General features: G+C 46.3%; 1 protein-coding gene across 1 annotated transcript in view; it reads left to right on the forward strand.

The window, feature by feature from the left end:
• RPGRIP1 (retinitis pigmentosa GTPase regulator interacting protein 1) overlaps positions 1 to 1972 on the forward strand; it is a 100412-nt gene that overhangs the window by 33500 nt on the left and 64940 nt on the right. The window contains exon 6 of the mRNA XM_011976296.1: positions 1606 to 1711. Coding sequence (XP_011831686.1) covers positions 1606 to 1711 — 106 coding nt within the window. The remainder of the gene's footprint in view (positions 1 to 1605; positions 1712 to 1972) is intronic.

The following is a 1972-nucleotide window of genomic DNA, read 5'->3' on the forward strand; positions in this document are numbered from 1 at the left end:
CACCTCGCCCGGCTAGTTTTTTTTTTTGGTATTTTTTAGTAGAGACGGGGTTTCACCTTGCTAGCCAGGATGGTCTTGATCTTGTGACCTCGTGATCTGCCCGTCTTGGCCTCCCAAAGTGCTGGGATTACAGGCTTGAGCCACCGCGCCTGGCCTAATTTTTATATTTTTAGTAGAGACAGGGTTTCACCATGTTGGCCAGGCTGGTCTCGAACTCCTGACCTCAGGTGATCCGCCTGCTGTGGCCTCCCAAAGTGCTGGGATTACAGGCGTGAGTCACTGCTCCCGGCCTAATCTTCTATTATTTTATTTTATTATTTTTTTCTTTTCCGAAACAGAGACTCACTCTGTCATCCAGGCTGGAGTGCAGTGGTGCAAACTCAGCTCACTGCAACCTCCACCTGCCAGGTTCAGGTGATTCTCCTGCCTCAGCCTCCCGAGTAGCTGGGACTACAGGTGTGCGCCACCATGCCCAGCTAATTTTTGTATTTTTAGTAGAGACGGGGTTTCACCACGTTGGCCAGGATGGTCTCAATCTCTTGACCTCGTGATCCACCCGCCTCAGCCTTCCAAAGTGCTGGGATTATAAGCGTGAGCCACTGTGCCGGGTGTATTTTACTATTATTATTATTATCATTATTTTTTGAGACAGAGTCTCGCTCTGTTGTCGCCAGGCTGGATGGAATGCAGTGGTGCAATCTCAACTCACCGCAACCTCCTCCTCCCAGGTTCAAGCGATTCTCCTGCCTCAGCCTCCTGAGTAGCTGAGACTACAGGTGCACACCCCCCACGCTCAACTAATTTTTGTATTTTTAGTAGAGATGGGGTCTCATCATGTTGGCCAGGATGGTCTCAATCTCTTGACCTCATGATCTGCCTGCCTCAACTTCCCAAAGTGTTGGGATTACAGGCCTGAGCCACCGCACTCGGCCACTACTGTTATTTTTTGAGACAGAGTCTCACTCTGTTGCCTAAGCTGGAGTGCAGTGATGTGATTTCGGCTCACTGCAACCTCAGCCTCCCGGAGTTCAAGCGATTCTCTTGCCCAGCGTTCATAGTAGTTGGGATTACAGGCTTTTGCCACCACACCCGTCTGATTTTTGTATTTTTAGTAAAGACGAGGTTTTGCCATGTTGCCCAGGCTGGTCTCCAACTCCCGACCTCAGGCCATCTGCCCGCCTCAGCCTCCCAAAGTGCTGGGATTATAGGCGTGAGCCACAGTGCCTGGTTCATAATCTTCTTTTTAAGTTTTCTAGCACGTTCAAACCTCACTGGCTTCTCTAAGGAAACAAGGCTGAGACCTAGCTTGACATTGCAAGGTTTACGGGAAATTATGAACACCATCATTTTAAAAAGTAGTTATTATCTTTTCTCAGAACATAAGCTTAAGGTTAGTGATCTCTATCAAATCTTGGCTGGCGTGATGAGAAACGGGAGAAAGGACATTATTTACTAGAGTGTACATACACATACTTCTGTTCTAGTATGGGGAAGGGGGAAGGCAAGAGACAAGAGGGAGGTATTCTTATTGGGGCACAGTAACGGAGAAAATGTCTTTAATTCTGTCCATGTTCAGACAGAATAATTTAGCACCTTTCTCTGCAGAGCTTCCATTAAAGAGAAGGTAGAGCTGATTCGACTTAAGAAGCTCTTACATGAAAGAAATGCCTCATTGGTTATGACAAAAGCACAATTAACAGAAGTTCAAGAGGTGAGTTGCCATCATGAGCTGTGCTTTCTTGGTGGGGGGAACCCCAAATAAGAGATTCATATTATTTTCTCCATTTTACATATGGGAAGCCACAATTCAGAAAGACTAAGTTACTTGTCTAAGGTCACACAATTTATAAGTGGTATTCAAATCCAAGCCTTACAGCTCGGAGTATATTCTTTTCCCAGTATTTCCCATTATTTCTCTATTAAGAGGAAGGCTCAAGCTCTGCCTGCTAAGGTGAAATAGAGTGGAGTTGCC

The sequence above is a fragment of the Mandrillus leucophaeus genome, unplaced genomic scaffold (assembly GCF_000951045.1).
Source record: "Mandrillus leucophaeus isolate KB7577 unplaced genomic scaffold, Mleu.le_1.0 Scaffold163, whole genome shotgun sequence".
NCBI lineage: Eukaryota > Metazoa > Chordata > Mammalia > Primates > Cercopithecidae > Mandrillus > Mandrillus leucophaeus.